At 39.0% G+C, this 17878-nt stretch overlaps 1 protein-coding gene across 1 annotated transcript in view; it reads left to right on the top strand.

Moving 5' to 3' along the window:
* Positions 1-17497, top strand: part of LOC309602041 (ubiquilin-1-like) — a 31595-nt gene extending 14098 nt beyond the window's left edge. Inside the window, exons 3-11 of the mRNA XM_082335330.1 lie at positions 4338-4453; positions 5652-5914; positions 6738-6896; positions 7556-7796; positions 8310-8452; positions 9526-9609; positions 13857-13972; positions 14322-14490; positions 16324-17497. Of these exons, the coding sequence (XP_082191456.1) occupies positions 4338-4453; positions 5652-5914; positions 6738-6896; positions 7556-7796; positions 8310-8452; positions 9526-9609; positions 13857-13972; positions 14322-14490; positions 16324-16479 (1447 nt within the window). The 3' untranslated portion in view covers positions 16480-17497. The remainder of the gene's footprint in view (positions 1-4337; positions 4454-5651; positions 5915-6737; positions 6897-7555; positions 7797-8309; positions 8453-9525; positions 9610-13856; positions 13973-14321; positions 14491-16323) is intronic.
* Positions 17498-17878: the final 381 nt, after the last annotated feature.

The raw sequence follows: 17878 nt of genomic DNA on the forward strand, positions 1-17878 counted from the left end.
AAGTAGTAAAAATATTTTTAATTCCTAGTGTGATAGCTTTCTGTTGGGCAAACCTAGATTTGACTAAAATGTGTTCAAAAGCAGTACAAATACTCCTGCTATTGAACAAGAGAAGTAACCCAAATTCTGTAAAGTTGTGTCCCTAGATATCATACGTACACCTTTTGGAAGTTAATGTTATCTTCTAAACTGAGCTATTATATTAAATCACTTGAATCAGCTCCTTAGTTACAGTTGGTGCAGAATAACAGTTTGAAGACAATCTGAACAGTCCTTGATCTCTTTCACTGCGTGGTAGCACCTATGCTTATGCCCCTGCAGTAGACAGCTGTGGTGAGTATATGAATTGGGCAAGCAGCCTTTAGTGCTTGTGCTAGTTTATGATGGCATTAACTTTGTAAGAGCATGGTAACAATGTAGTTACACAGTCTTAAAGAATATTAAAATTCTGATATTACTCTTGTGATGAAATAAGACTTTAACTTAATTTGATGTTCAGTGGGGCATCCTACTAAAGGTGTGGTATGCAATAAATCCTTTATTATAGATCTTGCTAGCCTTCTCTTCTTTAAGCCCCGGACATGGAATTAATACTATTTGAGGGGGTAGGAGTACATCAGGATCCCTAAAGCAAGGTAAGGACTGAGGAAGCAATTCATTGACAGGCATCCCAGGGATAGGATGAAAAGGTGGTAACGGTTGCAGTGATGCCCATCCATTTTCTTAATGTTAGAAACTACTGTTCTGAAGAAGTGATGAGATTATAGATGTCTGAGAATCACAGTATGGTTGAGGTTGGAAGGGACCTCTGGAGGTCATCTGGTCCAACACACCTGCTCAAGCAGGGCCACCTAGAGCCAGTTGCCTGGGACCATGTCCAGATGGCATTTGAACACCTCCAAGGAGGGAGACTCCACAACCTCCCTGGGCAACATGTTCCGGTGCTCAGTCACCCTCACAGTAGAAAAGTGATTCCTTATGATCAGACAAGAACCTCCTGTGTTTCAGTTTGTGCCAGTTGCCTCTGGTCCTGTCACTGGGCACCACTGACAAGAGCCTGGCTCCATCCTCTTTGCACCCTCCCTTCAGGTATTTAAATGCACTGATGAGATCTCCCCTGAGCCTTCTCTAGGCTAAACAGTCCCAGCTCTCTCAGCCTTTCCTCATATCAGAGATGCTCCAGTCCTTTCATCATCTTTGTGGCCCTTCGTTGGACTCCCTCCAGTATGTCCGTGTCTCTCTTGCACAAGGGAGCCCAGAACTGGACACAGGACTCCAGGTGTGGCCTCACCAGTGCTGAGTAGAGGGGAAGGATCACCTCCCTCGACCTGCTGGCAACACTCTGCCTAATGCAGCCCAGGATACCATTAGCCTTCTTTGCGGCAAGGGCACATTGCTGGCTCATGTTCAACCTGGTGTCCACCAGGACCCCCAGGGCCTTTTCTGTCAAGCTGCTTTCCAGCTGGGTGGCCCCCATCCTATATTGGTGCCTGGGGTTGTTCCTTCCCAGGTGCAGGAATTTGCACCGCTTGCTTGCCCTTGTTGAACTGCATGAGGTTCCTGTCAGCCCATTTCTGCAGCCTGTCAAGTTCCCTCTGGATGGCAGCATGGCCCTCTGGCATATCAGCTACTCCTCCCAGTTCTGAGTCATCAGCAAGCTTGCTGAGGGTACACTCACCCCCATCATCCAGACCATTAATGAAGATGTTAAAACTCCTGGCCTCCAACTAGACTTTGTTCCACTGATCACCACCCTCTGGATCTGGCCACTGTTGTGAATGGGTGATTTAGAATGCTTAAGGAATCATCAACAAAGGTATCGGCAAAAGTGGCTTTAATATGATGTTGTAAAAGTGCGACTTAACGAAGTTCGGTGGCAAGGTTCGTTGTATTAATTACTGCATGGAAGAATCATACGAAGGAAAATTGAGTTACACTTGAGTTAGAATGATTCACAGAGAGACCAAAGATGCAGAGAGTAAGGAAAACCCTCCCGTTGAGTCATGAGGTTCAGAAAGCACCCCCTTGCTTTCTAAACTCCTTCTCAGAGAGGAGTCTAGGTGCGGCTGGATCCAATCCTAGTCTCAGACTTGGTCAGTGGTTTATATCTAAAGGATTATAATGTTTCATTAGCATCAATTCAGCATGCAATCAAAGTTACCAAGACAAAAATCAAAGTTACCATATGTGCGATATCGGTCGCTTACCAAAGATCTGTTGTTGGTAAAAGGTCTCTCTGCCTCAAGGAGCAACCTTGAGAGGTGTCCCAGCTCAAGGGGAGATCACCACCATGCAGCCACACTGACTAGCAGGGAGAGCTCAAAGAAGGCTTGCTTAGACTGTCATATTTATAGGATAAAGTGGTTGGCTTGTAATCAAATTACATGCGATAGAAAAGGTATGCAGGAGACTCCTTGTACCTACAACTTTCTTTGTTCCTTGATAAATGAGTCTTGGAAAAGCCACCCGTTATTCATGTGTCAATCGCATGATTGGTGTTCCAAGCTCATATGCATCGATGCTCACTGTGTCACTCTGCTCCTTTGTGGGTTTTCAGAGAACAGATTGAAACTAGAGGAGTTCGCAGCCTGGCTACAGCTCAGGCCTTTATCTCTTCCGGAGCCTGCACCAAACCACCGCCAGTCTGGTCAAGGGGTTGAGTGCATCTGTCACAGCCACTCAGTCAGTTTTCCATTCTCCTCATCCAGCCCCTACCTCATCAGCTTCTCTGTGAGGATGCTATGGGAGATAGTGTTGAAAGCCTTCCTGAAGTCTAGTTAGACAATATCCACTGCTTTCCCCTCATCTACAGGGGCAGTCATTTCATCGCAGAAGGTTATCAAGTTGGTCAAGCGTGACTTCCCCTTGGTGAATCCATGCTGACTACTCCTGATGGCTTTCTTGTCCTTCCTGTGCCTGGAAATGGTTTCCAGGATTAGCTGCTTCATCACCTTCCTAGGGATCAGGGTGAGGCTGACCAGCCTGTAGTTCCCGGGTCCTCCTTCTTGCCCTTCTTGAAGATAGGAGTGACATTTGATTTCCTCCAGTCCTTGGGCACTTCTCCCAGTCACCATGATCAATCAAAGATTATCAAGAGTGGCCTCACAATGACATCTGCCAGCTCCCTCAGCCCTCATGGGTGCATCCTATCAGGGCCCATGGACTTATGGATGTCCAATTTGCTTAAGTATTCCCTCACCTGATCCTCTTCCACCTAGGGTACATCTTCCTTGCTCCAGCCTTTCCCCCTGGTCTCAGAGGCCTGGGATTCCTGAAAGCCAATCTTGCTAGTAAAGACTGACACAAAGAAGGCATTCAGTCCCCCAGCCTTTTCTATGTCCTGTGTAACCAGGTCCCCTGTCTCATTAAGCAGCAGTCCCACATTTTCCCTAGTCTTCTTTTTGTCACCTATGTACTTATAGAAGCCCTTCTTGTTGTCTTTGACATCCCTTGCCAAATTCAATTCCATTTGAGCTTTGTCTTTCCTAACTTCGTTTAAGAAAAGAGAGACTCAGACAATGTCTTTGTATTCCTCTCAGGTTACCCATCCTTGCTTCCACTGTCTGTATACTTCCTGTTTGAGTTTGGCCAGGAAGACATCTAGAGATAATTTTTTTTTTTTAATAGAAATAATAAAAATGTAAATTAAGATTCTCAAGTATGATACTGTTCCTGTATTAAATGTCATTATTACATTATATTAAATGCCAGACCTTGTGTACTGGGTTTGGCTTGGATGGAGTTTTACTTTCTTCATAGCAGCCTATATGGTGCGGTGTTTTGGATTTTTGACCTAACAGTGTTGATAACACACTGATGTTTTAACTGTTGCTGAACAATCCTCACACAGCATCAAGGCCATCTCTCTTTCTCGCTCTATGCCTGCTTCTCACCCCCTCCAGTGAGTAGGCTAGGGTTGGGAAGGGGACACAGCTGGGACAGTTGAATCAAGCTGACCAAGGTATTGTATACCATATAATGTCATGCTAAGCAATAAAACTGGGGGGGAACTTTTCCAAAGTAGCTGTTGCTCAGAGACTGGCTGGACATTGGTCTGCTGGTAGGAGGTGGTGAGCCATTGCCTTTGCATCACTTCTCTGTTGTTGTTTGGGTTTTTTTTTTTTGTTTTGTTTTGTTTTTGTTTTTCTTTTCTTTGCTTATTAAACTATCTTTATCTCAACCCATGAGTTTTTCTCACTTTTGTCCTTCCATTTCTCTCCCCCATTCTGCCTGGGGTGGGGGTAAAATGAGCTTGTGACTGGGTGGGGATTTAACTGGCCAGGGTCAACCTACCACACCTTGTTCAACTTGTAATTTTTTTAACTTGCTTTTTCTAGATCACAAGACCATCCAGGTCAACAAACACACACCACTGGCAGTATTGCTACCACATCAATATCAAGCAGTAATACTTCAACACCAGCTTTAACAAATAGCAACTCTTTTGGCTTGGGTAAGAATATTTCTTGGGTAACATGGTGATTATCTTAGGTATCTTGGTTTCAGGTATGCATCCTTGGAGCTTTATTCTAATGTAAACAGGACTTTAAAGAATTATAAAATTACTGATTACAAAAATCTGTGGTATTGGTTGTAATAAGTTTCTGATCAGTAAGTTATCAGAGGTAAGTTGTTTCCTTAATTTTTATGTACAGAACTTCAGGCTTGTGCTGTTTCATCTTCAGTAGTAAGGTGCCACTGATCTCATATTCTGGCACTATAGGTAATTAAACTCCTTCCAGTCTCCTCCTCCTCCTTAACAGTGCATTTGAATTGGCTTGAAGAGAGTATTGAAGTTGGACCCATAACATGAAGTTAAGACTTGGAACAGAAGTAACAAAGTTACTCCTATCCTACAAACCAGTATTTCTCAGGTTCTGAGTCTGATTGCATTATCAGTCTTCTCTTTCAAGAATAGAGACAGAAGTCTATTGATTTAAAAATATTATCTCTTTCCATAGTTACTGAGTTTTGTTATTCATGCTCTTTCATTGCTTACTTTCTTTTTAAAAAACAAAACACACACACCCCCACCCCCCACCCCCACCCCCGAAAAACCTGTGTTAAGCAATTGCTTTTTTAAGTTGTAAACAGTTCTCCAGGCTGACTAGTACCTTCTAAAAATCTGAAACTTTTGTGTTTGCTGAACTCTGCAAAGGAGGAGAATTTAAAGCATTATTAGTTCTTGTTGCATCAGCAAAAAGAAGAGCTCTACTTCTTGTTTAGAATAGGGAGTATGCATTCTATTAAGAGATTCCTCGTGGTGGTGGTCTGTCTGCCTCGTGGCAGTGGTCTGTCTATAAATTATTATTATAAATGTATTGGAAAGTGTTGGGAATTAACCTGAGGCCCCAAAACTCAAACATCCCTTGTACCTCAGCTATAGTAAAGTAGAAGAAAAGCTGTTAGAATTGTAACAAGTTATATTTCAGATGCAATTTGGATTTCTAGTTGTCTTGTTATGTAAAGAAGCAAACTCTTAGTGGATGACTCCTTAACAGCCTTGCAAATATAGAATTTCCATTGAGTTTCATTATTTTGAAATGTGAGTTATGTTTATGTATTTTGTACTTAGAAAGAACCTGGATGTGTTTAGAAATATACTAGAAGCTGAAAGTTTAATTTTTTTTTTTTTTTCTTTCCTCTTAAAGGTGGCCTTGGAGGTTTGGCAGGCCTGAGTAGCCTGGGCTTAAATGCATCAAACTTTTCAGAGTTACAAAGTCAGATGCAACGACAACTTATGTCCAACCCAGAAATGATGGTTCAGATAATGGAAAATCCATTTGTTCAGAGCATGCTTTCAAATCCTGACCTTATGAGGCAGTTAATTATGGCTAACCCTCAAATGCAGCAACTGATACAGAGAAATCCAGAAATCAGTCACATGCTAAATAATCCAGATATAATGAGACAGGTATGTAGAAAGATCTCTAAGTTCATGATCTTTGATTATACTGTAACTGTGAACAAAAGAGCAAGAATTGGACGTACTTAGATGAGTGCTGAAATATTGTTGAGGAATTTAGGCGTGTTAGACAATCTGTAAAAGGTCACTGTAGGAAACTGATGTTTTTATTTCTAGCTGATGGTGTCTGAAATAAGCTGATAATTTAAAAAAAAATGCAGCATAGTTTTGAAAGATGCTGAAGACTGTATAATCATATCTTCCGAGTTTAGAGTTGGATGCCACTTGAAATCTTCTGTTGTCTAGTCAACAGTGAGTTTACTATAAAGTAATAATTCTCCAAAATACTGCTTATTTCCAGTTTATGTAACTGCGGGTACTTCTGATTGATTGCTTCTAAACTTATATGTTATGTAGTAAGGTATGCCTTATGTGGCAGAGGGCATCAAGAAACAAATGGAGGCTTTGGAAAATTAAAGTATTTATTTTTCAAGTTCATGTTATAAGCTGCATGCTGTACTGATGTTAGAAATGGTAGAAATATATTGTGTTGAGAAGAGACAAGAAAGAACGGGATGATACATTCAAGGGTTTTTTCTTCTGTTTAGTTAATGCTTTCTGACTCAGCCAGCATTCTGACAGTTGTGGCAGAATGTTGGTTAAATATCAAATTCTATTGACTCCCCTCCCACTAAGCTGACATCTTGATTTGGCTTTAATTCTAATTTCAAATGGAGTTAGACATTAGAAACTGAGATACTGTTAAATGCTGATGTTTTCACTTCAGAAAGGATTTTTTTATTAATACAAATTAAATGTTCTACTTCATTAGACACTAGAACTTGCTAGAAACCCTGCAACGATGCAGGAAATGATGCGAAACCAAGACCGAGCTTTGAGCAACCTTGAAAGTATACCAGGTGGCTACAATGCCTTGCGACGTATGTACACAGATATTCAGGAGCCAATGTTGAATGCAGCACAGGAACAGGTGAGAAATGATTGTAGGGGGCACTGAAAGTAATTTTGTTTTTGTTTTTTTCCCCAAAAGTGAAAGAAGGTAAATAATGTAACTTTTCAAATGTGTACTTGACAAAACTTAATTTCTTGAAGCTTGAAGTCAATGTGCGGCTTGTTCCTATGCTCTTTAAACTTGAAGGAGTAAAGATTGTTTTGTGAGTTTGATAAGCTATTTTAATGTTAGTAAATTTCTGTTATATATATTCTAAATTTATTTATTTTTAATTCTTGGACTTATAAAATTCCTGAGGTCCAGGAAAAATTAAGATTGTGTTTAGTAACTTGGAACCTAAGGTGGGAAGAAAAAAGGCTTTGAAATTTTTCTAAGTTGGAAACCACTATGCAAGATATAATCTTACTGTGATCAAAGTACTAGTGTATTAGCAAACACTGCATTTAAAATGAGGTGTGATTAACTTATCTTTTTTTGTTGTTGGAAATAATATCTCTTTCAACATTGGTATCTTTTCAGAATATTTACAATGGCTTATTTTAGGATGGTGTTTATAATTGATTAAGAGCCATCAACAGTTATCTTCATGTGTAATTTTGGAAAGGTAACTTGCCATTTCTAGCAGACTTAAAAATAGTTGACTAATAGATGATATGTATTTGTTTCTCCTTCTGTAGTTTGGAGGTAACCCATTTGCTTCCTTAGTAAGCAATGCATCATCAGGAGGGGACAGTCAGCCATCTCGTACAGAAAATAGAGATCCTTTACCAAATCCCTGGGCTCCTCAGTCCAGCTCTCGGAGTTCCACAAGTACCAGCACCAGTGGTGAGAGCAGTGGCAGTAGTAATGTTGGAAATAGCACCTCTGCCAGTATGGGACAGAGCTCAACTATACCAAATTTGGGACCTGGACTAGGAGGTGTGTCTGTTATTGCAATTGTATATATTTGCAAATATTCAGGAGTTTGCTGAAATGATTCTGTTATTAGAAAGAGATGTGTTGAATCAAAGTTTGTATTGCTGTTTATTTCCATAGAACATTTGACTATTATCAAAGTCCTCTGTAAAAAACAAACATGAAAACTAAACCAAGAGTACTAACAATACTTGTGTACTGCCTTAAAATAACAAAAGTAGGGAATCTGTAGATGAATGATAATATTTTTTTCTGTTTGGAGACAAACAGAAAAACAGCTAATAATGGAGATACTTAGTGGGACTGCTTGTTGGATATGACCTCTGGCTTACCTTGTTTCTAGGGCAGATGCATCTGTGTAAGCAGAACCATGTTGAGATGTATTTAAGGGGCTAAAGCTCATTTAAAAAAAAACCAAAACCACACAGTTGTATCCCAGTTCTAGGCAGTCTAATTAATTTGATTATAGTAAAGATTTTTACTAAAGTGACCTTTTACTTTTTTTTTTTTTTAAAGTTGGTATGTTCAACACGCCAGGAATGCAGAGCTTGTTACAGCAGATAACAGAAAATCCACAACTTATGCAAAATATGTTGTCTGCACCCTATATGAGAAGCATGATGCAGTCATTGAGCCAGAATCCTGATCTTGCAGTACAGGTAAATGCTTTTGGTGTAGCAATGTGTTGTGTGCACTGAAGTGGAAAAAGGAATTGAATTTATGATACAGTTATATTTTCACTACAGAGTAATTGTGCCAACTTCTCAACAATAACTTGTCTGTTGTGAATGATCCAGTTTGTAAAATATGTTAATGACTGACTTATTGAAATTATTACCTAGTTACCTTTAGCAATCTGTTGCAGTAAGTTTCTTCAATTTGTAGTTGGACGTCATGTCAGGCATTCTCTTGTAACAACTTGTAATTTTGTATATGTTTCATACAGCCCTAAACTCTTGTGGCCTAGCATAAGAACCAGTTAAACAAAACAAATGCTTTGATTATAAATTAAGGTAGATCTCCTAGTAAATAAATACCCACCCTAGCTTGGGAGGACAGAAGTGGAGGGGAAGGAGTTGGTGCCATATCTAGCTGTTATTCTGGTTTTCATTTCTCATCTGTGATCCTTGCTCATAATAAAAGTGCTAATACTTACTGCTGTTTTATGAATGGTATTGTAGAAGTGCTTTCCAATTTTACTTACAGCAATAATATCCAAAGTCAAATCTTGAACTGAGATAATATTATTATCTTTTGTATATTAAACACTTAATTGGAAAATATCCCAGGCTTTTTGCAGACGATGTTTACAGGGAAACCATCACATCTGTAGTGGAAGCTGACCAGAAAAGGCTTTTCTTGTTACATAAATGAGGCTGCTTTGGCAAGGATCTAGTAAGGATTCACTTCAAAAGTTTAACACCCCCCCCCCAAACCCCACCAAAAAAAAAAAAAACCACAACAAAAAACACACCCAAAAATACCAAACAAACAAACAAAATAAATAACTCCACACCACCAATGATTTCAGTGAATTCTCAGGCTGGTCGTTCATTGTTTCAGAACAAGTTTTGGCCAAAGGAGAAGTGGGAGATAATTACTCTGAGGTTATCATAGACTATTATCTTGTTCTCCGATTCATATGTGGTAAATAGTTTTCTTAAAATCCACTCTAGTATTTACTTTTTGATCTGCTGCTTGATCTATGATGTTAAATATTTTTGTCCCATAGATGATGTTGAATAATCCTTTATTTGCTGGAAATCCTCAACTTCAGGAGCAAATGAGACAACAGCTTCCTACTTTCCTTCAACAAGTAAGATGAGATACTAAGTGTTGTTAATAAATGTCTGAAATTCAGTGAGCAATTTTTGCAATAAACTGGTGCCTTTCCTTGATTTCACTTAAAGCTAGACTCTGTTATGTGTATTCTAATTAGCTTTAGACACTGAGTTGCATTGTCCCTTGATAATTAAATGCTTGATTTACCTCTCCATCCCTTTCAAAAGTTAAATTTGGCTTTTAGTGGATGTTTTTGTCTGTGACTAGCACAACTGCTTTGATTTGCTTTTGTGTCTTTGCTTAGAAGAAATGACTTGTTCTTACTGCGCACCAGCCAGAGAGAACCTGTTTCCTACATGATTTCTTTAGCAAATTAAAGAAAAAAGATTATTACTTTTCCCGCTACTAAGATAAGCTTTTATGGTACTTTTCTCATACCTCCTCCACCCTGCCCTGATTATTTGGGGTAAAGAGACCTTACAGCATTCCTTGAAAGAGGGAAGTCATAAGCTAATTGAAAAGAAGTGGAGTGGGTTCTGAAGATACTTGCCTGCAAAGATTGCCTTGCCACCAGCTTTCCCTCTTAAACCATTGTGGTTGCAGCCCCAGTATTTGCTTTATCTTAACTGTCACGGTGTATACTAGGATTGTGTCCTTTAAATAGGACTAAGCAAAATTTTTAGAAATTAAAAATTTAATCCAGTGCATGAGTTCCATTGCTGCCATTAGGCAGTCCTTGCAAATGAAAGTAAATGTGTGTTGCCAGGATCTCATCGCATGTAGGCAGTGTTATGAGTAAAATAAATAACAACATGAATTTCATGCCATTAATGATTGCCCAATGCTCCAATCTATCTAGATCCTTCTGCAAGGTCTCTTGGCCCTCTCAAGAGTCCCCAGCACCTCTCAGTTTAGTATCATCAGCAAACTTGCTAATGGTGGATTCAACTCCTGCATCCAGATCATTGATAAAAATATTGAACAGAACTGGCCCTAGGATTGAGCCCTGAGCAACACCGCTGATGACTGGTCACCAGCCAGATGCAGCCCCATTCACTACAACTCTTTGAGCTCTGCTGTTCAGCCAGTTCTTCACCCAGCGCACTGTGTACCTGCTCATCCCACAGTTGGACAACTTGTCCAGAAAGATGCTGTGAGGGGCAGTATCAAAAGCCTTCCTAAAATCCAGGAGAAACTACATCTACCGCTTTCCCTTCATCCACTAGGCAGGCGACCTTATCATAGAAGGATATCAAATTAGTTAAACAGGACTTTCCCTTTGTGAACCCATGTTGACTGTGCCTGATGATTGCATTGTCCTTTAAATGCCTTTCAATAGCACCCAGTATGATCTTCTCCATAATTTTCCCAGGTTCTGAGGTTAGACTAACAGGTCTGTAGTTTCCTGGGTCTTCCCTCATGCTCTTCTTGTAAATTGGAGTAACGTTGGCTAGCTTCCAGTCAGCAGGGACCTCCCCAGACTCCCAAGACCTTTGGTGGGGGTTGTGTTGATCAAGAGGGGTCCTGCTGTCACATCTGCTAGCTCCTCCAGGTACTCTGGGATGAATCCCATCAGGCCCCATGGACTTATGAACGTTCAGCTGATACAGCTGGTCCCTTACAATTTCAGTGTCCGCAAATGGAGAGTCACTGTTCCCTGCAGTCGTGGTCCTCCGACTCAGAGGACCGGGCAGCCCAAGGTCTATCAGTATTATTAGAGACTGAGGCAAAAAAAGCATTGAATGCTTCCGTTTTTTCTTCATCCCTATTTGTCAGGTGACCATCTTCAACAAGTATTGGTCCAATGTTTTCCTTAGACCTCCTCTTGCTATTAACATTCTTAAAAAAGCATTTCTTGTTGTCTGACACAACACCGGCCAGTTTCAACTCTAATTGAGCTTTGGCCTTTCATGTCTTCTCCCTGCATGGATGAACCACAGCTCTGTAATCTTCCTGCGAAGCCTGACCTTGCTTCCAGAGATCATACAATTTCTTTTTCCTCCTGAGTTCCAAAAAGAGTTCCCTCTTCCGCCAAGCTGGTCTTCTGCCCTTCTTGCTTGATTTATGGCACAATGGGATTGCCTTCTCCTGTGCTTCTAAAAGGTGCTTCTTAAAAACTGACCAGCACTCATGGATTCCTAAGCCCCCAAAAGCAGATTCCCAGGGGACACTGCTAAGTAGCTCCTTGAGTAGCTTAAAGTTTTCTCTCTTGAAAGCCAGGGTAGCAATTCTGCTGACCTTTTTTCTCATTACATTGAAAATTTTAAACTCAACCATTTCATGATCACTGTGGCCAAGACAGCCACCTACCATCCCATCTCCCACGAGTCCTTCTCTATTCACAAACAACAAGTCTAGGAGGGCATCTTTCCTAGTTGGCTCACTGAGCTCTTATAACAAGAAATTATCTTCCACAAACTTCAAGAATTTCTCAGACTTGCTTGTTACAGCAGCATGGTATTCCCAGTTGACGCCTTGGAATTTGAAATCTCCCATAAGGGCTAAGGCTACCGATACAGAAATTTCTCCTAATTGCCTATAGAATAAGTCATTGGTGCTATTATCCTGGCTGGGCAATTGATAGTAGACACCCACAACGCCATCTCCTTTGTTTTCCATCCCCCTAATCTTCACCCAGACATTCTTAATGCTTTTGTATCTCTTTCCATTAGTATCACCTTGGGGTTTATCTGCACAGCTAGTTCTCTGCTGTCTTCTCCATATTAGGTCAGATGATCAACAACATTAACAGATGAAGTAAACTGGATAAATACCTGGGTGTTCTCAGAATGTTGACAGTATCGCAGCCCATACTTCCTCACTCATCTTTTGCCATTATATTATGGGAACGGGTGATGGAAACTATGAAATGTTCCTCTGTATAATGGAAAGCACTTGCAATAAATGGCCAGTTGCTCAGCACAACTAGGAAAACACATCTGTGAGCTACTCTTTCTACTCCTTTTACATAAGTTTTACCCAGAATTGCTGCTACTCTACAGCTGGAATTAAAAACATTAATAGAGATCCAAGTCACCTAAGTGCTCAGAGGATCGTGGGTCAGTTTTCTGTAAAAACATCTCTAAATATCAGACAGTAAGTCATAGCTTAAAGGTTATTTTCTTAAACAAAGTAATCACAACAGCTTACTTCAGTGAATCTAAAATGCTTTTCTCCTTTAAAGATTTGGATTAACTTCACCAGCTATACATTTAGTTATTCTCCTCTGACTTTTAGCTGTCACGAAGATACAAATCCAAGAGACAAATGGAGAGTGTTTAAAAACTTGCTGTGCTCAAGTCTCATTACACACCCATGTTTCAGGACAGAATCAACATTTGATCTTTGTGCCCTATTCTGCTCTTTTGTTTTGCACCGGAGGAAGCTTAACCTTAATTTGTGCAGTTCCTTGAGTCAAAAAAAGTTTTTGCAGGAGAAAAAATTTGGTCTAGTTACCAAGTGAAGGCTGCTGGGATTAATCAGCCTGTCTCCTATTTGAAGCAGGTCCGGCTACCAAGACTTCTAACTGAAACAAATAACTTGTCACTTACATGTGACATCTGTAAGCAGAGGTGAGCATAAGCCATTAGTTTTGGTTTTGTATCTAAAATAGTCCAGCTTTTAGACATTTAATTTCAGAAATCAAAAGTATGTCTTTTTTTATCTGTGGATGCAAAAGCCAGTTTTTAGTTGAATTTGCAGTAGAGTGAGGGCCCTTGAATGTTATATGTTTGCTAGTATGTGTTGCAGAGTATTTGTATGTCTGTAGGTGTTGATGGCACTACAGATATGAACACATACACAAATTATCATGATCAAATAGCTGTGGTCTGAATTTAGCTAGAAAAAGATGTTTTATAAATTTCTGTATTAGATATCTACTAGTCAGGTTTCACTGTATTCAGCCCTGTTGCTTATCAATAGTATGATATAGGAGACTAATTTAGAATTACATTGAACTAATACACTCCTGTGGCTTTGGAAGATGATAAAGTCTACTAGAAGAAGTAATGAGAAATACTTTTCCTTATGTTCTCCTTATTTAAAAGGAGTCTAGAGAGCTTGTTGATCACCTCCTGTGAAAGTTTTCTCAAAAAAACCAAAACAAAACAAAAAAAACAAACAAAAAAAACCCTGAAGGATTTAATGTAAACATTCAAATACAAAGTTGAGAAACAGCAAGTTCTGAAAGGATATCAGATTCTATAAAACATCTAGCGATAAAGATCAACTTTGAATGTCTGTATGTTATTCAATTATGAGTTTCTCTCCTGTTCTTAGATGCAGAATCCTGACACGTTATCAGCTATGTCAAACCCTAGAGCAATGCAGGCTTTGCTACAGATTCAGCAGGGCTTGCAGACACTAGCAACAGAAGCACCGGGACTTATACCAGGGTAAGAATTGGTCATACAAATTTATACAAGAACTTTTCTCTTGTGTTTGGTTTTTTTTTTTTCAGCTTTTTGTTTTTCTTTTTAACATGTAGAGGTTTATCCAGTTTTTACAGACTGTTCCTCTTGCATTTTTTAGTTTCACTAAACTTGTTTTAGAATCTGTCACACTTTTGTTTGCAACGCACTTTTAAGCAATGATGACTATGGTCTTTGTTTTGGTGCTTTACTTAAGTTGTCATCCATTTTTTATTTTACAAAATTTTTACTTAGTAATTACATATAATGGGAAGAGACGTTACGACTAAGCCATTTTCGATGTTAGTGATGTATTTCTCTGTCATTTGTGCAGATTCAGTCCTAGTTTAGGTGGATTGGGAAGCACTGGAGCTCCTACAGGGTCCACTGTACCTAGTTCTGTTCCCAGTGAAAATACAAGCCCAATATCAGGGGCTGCTGAACCTGGTCACCAGCAGTTTGTCCAACAAATGTTGCAGGCACTTGCTGGTGCAAATGCTCAGGTAAAGTAGATCACTGTATTCTAGTGTGTGTGGGGGGGTGGTTGTTGGTTTTGGGTGGTTGGTGGGGTTTTTTTGTTTGTTTTTTTTAAATATTCCCCCCCAGTGTAAACCAACAGAATGCTTCTGGTCAAAGGAAAGCAGAGGAAGCTTAAAAGTGATGTTCTAGCTGTGCAAATAAATGCTGGAAAAACATCACATTTGAGTAAAAGTGTCCTCTGAATGGTTGATTGTTGTATGCCTATCTTCATACCCTTGAGTTTCTGAAATGCTTGGAAAGAAGCAGATTAAGGTGTTAAAGGGAAGACTGGTTCCCTGGCAAGTGAAACGTGGGCTCAGACAAGAAAAGAACTTAAGCGTACTGAACATCATTATCTCTGTACTTTATATCTGTGTTGCTGGTTGTTACTCTGTAGCTGTGACAGCTTCTGTTCCACGCTTCACAATAGCCATGCTCAGGTTATTTGGGGCCTGAATTTGTAGCATGCTTCCCTGACATTCTGCAGGTCCAGACTGCACAGTGTACATTGTGTTAACATACCAAGTAGGATTCAGGTTTTCTGGAGAGCTCCAGAAGTCAAGCAAAGGTGGCAGCTTTGCAGGTAAATGTAGGGTGGTGAGCAGGACTGGCTTTAAAGGGGGCACACCCATAACAGCGGAGAGGTATCTCAAGAGTGCTGTGTGAAATGTCACCATTACACTGTGGTACATATCTATTATAATGGCAGACTGCTGGTAAAAGGCACAGTCCTGCTCTTACCTCTTCTGTTGCCACAGAATAGGGCAGTTCAGCTTGCTGATCTGACAGAAAAATGTTATTTTATGTAACCATAAGAAAGTGGTGGTAGGCGTAGCTGTAGGAAACCATGTTCCCATAGATATTTTTATCCTGCCAGATCTTACACTACCAATTCAGTATTCTGTTTGGTTTTGCTTGGGGGAAGCAGATTGGGGGGGGGGATGTTTAAATTTCAGCCAGTATGTTTGCATTTTATTGGTTTGGAAGTATATGCAGTTTTTAAATACTGTTAGGAATTTCTCAATGGATGAAACTTTAAGTAGAACAAAAGGAAAATTAGCACTAGCTGCAAAAATCTTGTGTTGATATGTAAACTGTCTCACTCATTTCGAAAAGTGGCTTCTCAGTATTACTCTGACCCTATATACCTAAAGCATATTATTTTCATATAATTGTTCTGTTTCAAAAATGCCTCTGAGTTGAAGATCATACAACTGAAATTATTGAGAATTTTGCCATTAGTTTATGAGCAGTTTATTTGAGCAAGATCAACTCATAAAGCACAGCTGTCACTTTGCCTTAGGCTGAAGTTTTTCTAACCAGAATTTTGGTAAATTTAATCAACAAATACTTGGAGCATTAAAGAGGTAACTTTTATGTCAAAGAAAAAAAAAGCCTACCACATTCACTGTTGCCAACAGTGAAATTCTCAAAATCTTGCTGTCCCACATTACTAGATTAGACTCTTTCATTAAAAAAGAAAAAAAAAAGTGTGCATGCACATCTTTAAGAAACTGTTCTTGGGACACATTTATCAGATTTAACTGTTCCTTTTTTATCAAACAAGCAGCTCTTCTTGTAGTTCAAAAATGTCACATAAATGACATTAAAGTGACAATTAAAATTGGAGGCTAATCTGACTTGTTTGATCAATAATTCAATTGTGAATGAAATTTGTCATAGTCTAGTTTGGGGAACTTGAAAAAGATGCATTCAGAAATTAGTAAAGACAAGAAGTGGTTCAGAACCAACTGTTTAAATCCTATACTTTGCCAAATGTGTATTATGCTTTTATAGCTTGAGATTTTTCTTCTTAGCAGTTACAAAATCCAGAAGTTAGATTTCAGCAACAACTGGAGCAGCTGAGTGCAATGGGCTTTTTGAACCGTGAAGCAAACTTACAAGCTCTAATAGCAACAGGAGGAGATATCAGTGCAGCTATTGAAAGGCTGCTCGCCTCTCAGCCTTCATAGTAGTGTTTCTTTAACTCGAAAAAATGTAATTTATTTTTGATAACGGCTCTTAAATCTTTAAAATAGTTGCTTTATTTCATTCTGACTCTTGGGATTGTCTTGTTCTAACTAAAATCAGTCATGCATTTTAAGGTCAAGGGCAGTAGTTTTCTTCAAATGGGGAATTGATGCATTTTCACTCAGTTGTTGCATGCATCACTTTTGTTCTTCATTATTTCTTAAGTTTTTGAAACAATATCAGCTTTCACAGTTGGTTGAGCAGGCCTTGTCTGACTTACAACTGTCCAATTTATTTACTACTAAACCATTAGCCTTCAGCAGTAATTTATGTAGGATACAAATTAAAAAGGAAAAAAATGGAAGGCTGTAATTTGTGGGTACCAGTGCTGCTTATGGTGATTTTGGCATGTATTTTTTTTGCTAGCAAAATGCTGTAAGATTTATACCACTTGAGTAATTATCATTTTTGCTTTTATTTGTATGAAGTATAAACACAACATATACAATGGAGACAACTCACTTCTAGAAATTTACACATTGCAATAGAATGAAATTGTAAGTAAACAAAAAAGGCCGGGGAAAAAAAAAAGTAGTAAGATATGGTTTTTAGTGTAGAATCTTCCAGCATCTTTGGTAAACATCTCAGAAAAAATGCTTAGGCAAGTTCATTTAAAATATACTAGAATTGCTGTTCTAGTTATATCTTCATATCTAGCCATAAAGAAACTTGCACTGTAACACTGTCTCATTGCAACATTGTTACAGATTAACTGTAAATTACCTTTGTGCAAATTAAAGGAGCACTGCCTTGTGCTCTGAAACTGTTTCTAAGGCATTTTGGCTTGTTCCATTGAGATTCTAACATGCATTATGATTTGTAGTTGGAAACATTACTTTCAGCCATTGTCATGTGATATTCTAATTACTTTTAACCACCATGTAAAAAAATACTGTATATCTCTTGAGTTTTTATTGGTAGTTACCTCTTGTGCACAGGTAATAAATGAATTAAAAAGTCTTTAAGCATCTTGTTTCGGTGTGTTTGCAACTGGTGATTATCCAGCATTCAAGATGACTTACCTTTCAGCATTAGCTCTGGGACTATTTTCAGACTTTGGGCTAAGATTAGCAAACAATACTTGGAGTATAAAGTGGAGGACAGAAAGGAAGGGTCATATGATACTGAAGACTATTTAGATAAAGTGAAAGTAGTGAAATAAAGCATTCCGCTGTGTGTTACTGAATAGCATTTGCTTTGTATTGGTCTTTGGTGTCAGTGTAATTGTGAACATTCTGATTTAATTCCTGTATTGCATTAAACACTTCATCTGAACAATCTTTTCTTTTGGTACAAATATAAAGCCAGTTTGCTCTAAAAACCATTGCTTGCAAATGGTTT

This window comes from Platalea leucorodia, assembly GCF_965183815.1.
Source record: "Platalea leucorodia genome assembly, chromosome: W".
NCBI lineage: Eukaryota > Metazoa > Chordata > Aves > Pelecaniformes > Threskiornithidae > Platalea > Platalea leucorodia.